The sequence below is a fragment of the Anneissia japonica genome, unplaced genomic scaffold (genome assembly GCF_011630105.1).
Source record: "Anneissia japonica isolate Jap-2015-1 unplaced genomic scaffold, ASM1163010v1 scaffold156934_len1097_cov137, whole genome shotgun sequence".
In the NCBI taxonomy this organism is placed as follows: Eukaryota; Metazoa; Echinodermata; class Crinoidea; order Comatulida; family Comatulidae; genus Anneissia; species Anneissia japonica.
Genome location: NW_022732394.1, coordinates 1 through 1,097, shown reverse-complemented (window position 1 = coordinate 1,097; position 1,097 = coordinate 1). Strand labels below are relative to the sequence as shown.

At 37.6% G+C, this 1,097-nt stretch overlaps 1 protein-coding gene across 1 annotated transcript; it reads right to left on the bottom strand.

Annotated features, from left to right (window-relative positions):
* Positions 1 to 36: 36 nt before the first annotated feature.
* On the bottom strand, positions 37 to 385 carry LOC117115656 (three-prime repair exonuclease 1-like; the record flags this gene model as incomplete). Its single annotated transcript, XM_033259550.1, has 1 exon — positions 37 to 385. A coding segment is annotated over one exon (349 nt), but the record flags the coding sequence as incomplete, so codon positions are not given.
* Positions 386 to 1,097: the final 712 nt, after the last annotated feature.

Genomic DNA, 1,097 nt, shown 5'->3' with positions numbered 1-1,097 from the left:
GTATCCGTTGTGAGCGACCATACACACTGGTTTTGCCTGTCTGCCGAGGAAGGCGCATATCGACTCGCAAACTTGGACGTCGAAAGATCGCTTGTCGTTATCCAGCATAAGAGCATTGTGGAGACCAGTCAGATTCGAAGCGATCGGGGAGATTTCCTTGTTGGGATACACGCACAGCGTCAGCTTGTCCATCACCCTCGGCGCGGTGCCCGAGCTCTCGACGCTGGACCTGTGTACGGCGATCAGGCACAGTTCGGTGACCCTGAGTCTGTCTTCGGCGTGCAGAGCCGACGTTTCAAGATCGAAGAAAACGAAGGACTTGATGATCGGATGCGACGGTTGTACGTGACCGAGCATCATTTCTTTCGTGAAGGCAACGTTGAATCTAAAAAAAAAAAGATAAGAATTAAAAATAATAATAATAATAAATAAAATAACCTTTTTTTTAAAAGTTAAAACTAATGCAATATGTTTTTAATTAAAGGTGGCTGACCTTACTGTTTGGTGGTCTTAACGAAAAATATTAAGCATTACGTTTATTCCAAAGCAGAGTCAATGTATATATTTCCATGGACTAATAAATAATAATAAAAAAAAAATTCATATAATTTATGTGTACCGAAATATGGCCGACCATTGGCTAGGATATCTGTCGATGTTAAAAAAATATTTACTAGGCCTAGATTATTTTTAAATCGGTATTGCAATCCCTACTATTGTTGATGTAGAAACATATTTAATTAAATTTGACTGAGCTTAGTGTCGGTAGAGTTAACGAAAGTTGTTAAAGGTTACGTTTATTCCAAAGCAGAGTAAGATTCCATGAAATAATAATACTGAACAAATTATTAATCTAATTTATGTGTACCGAAATATGGCCGACCATTGGCTTGGATATCTGTCGATGTTAAAAAAAATTACTAGGCCTATGATCTTAAATCGGTATTGCAGCCTTACTATTGTTGATCTAAAAAGACACGAATTTTTGTTTTACTTACCGTTAACTCGTTAAAATCCAAATTCGTCTGGTATACTTGCAATGTCAGGTTTAGAGATGATATGTTCTATGTCCAAGGTCTGTAACACATGACTGTATT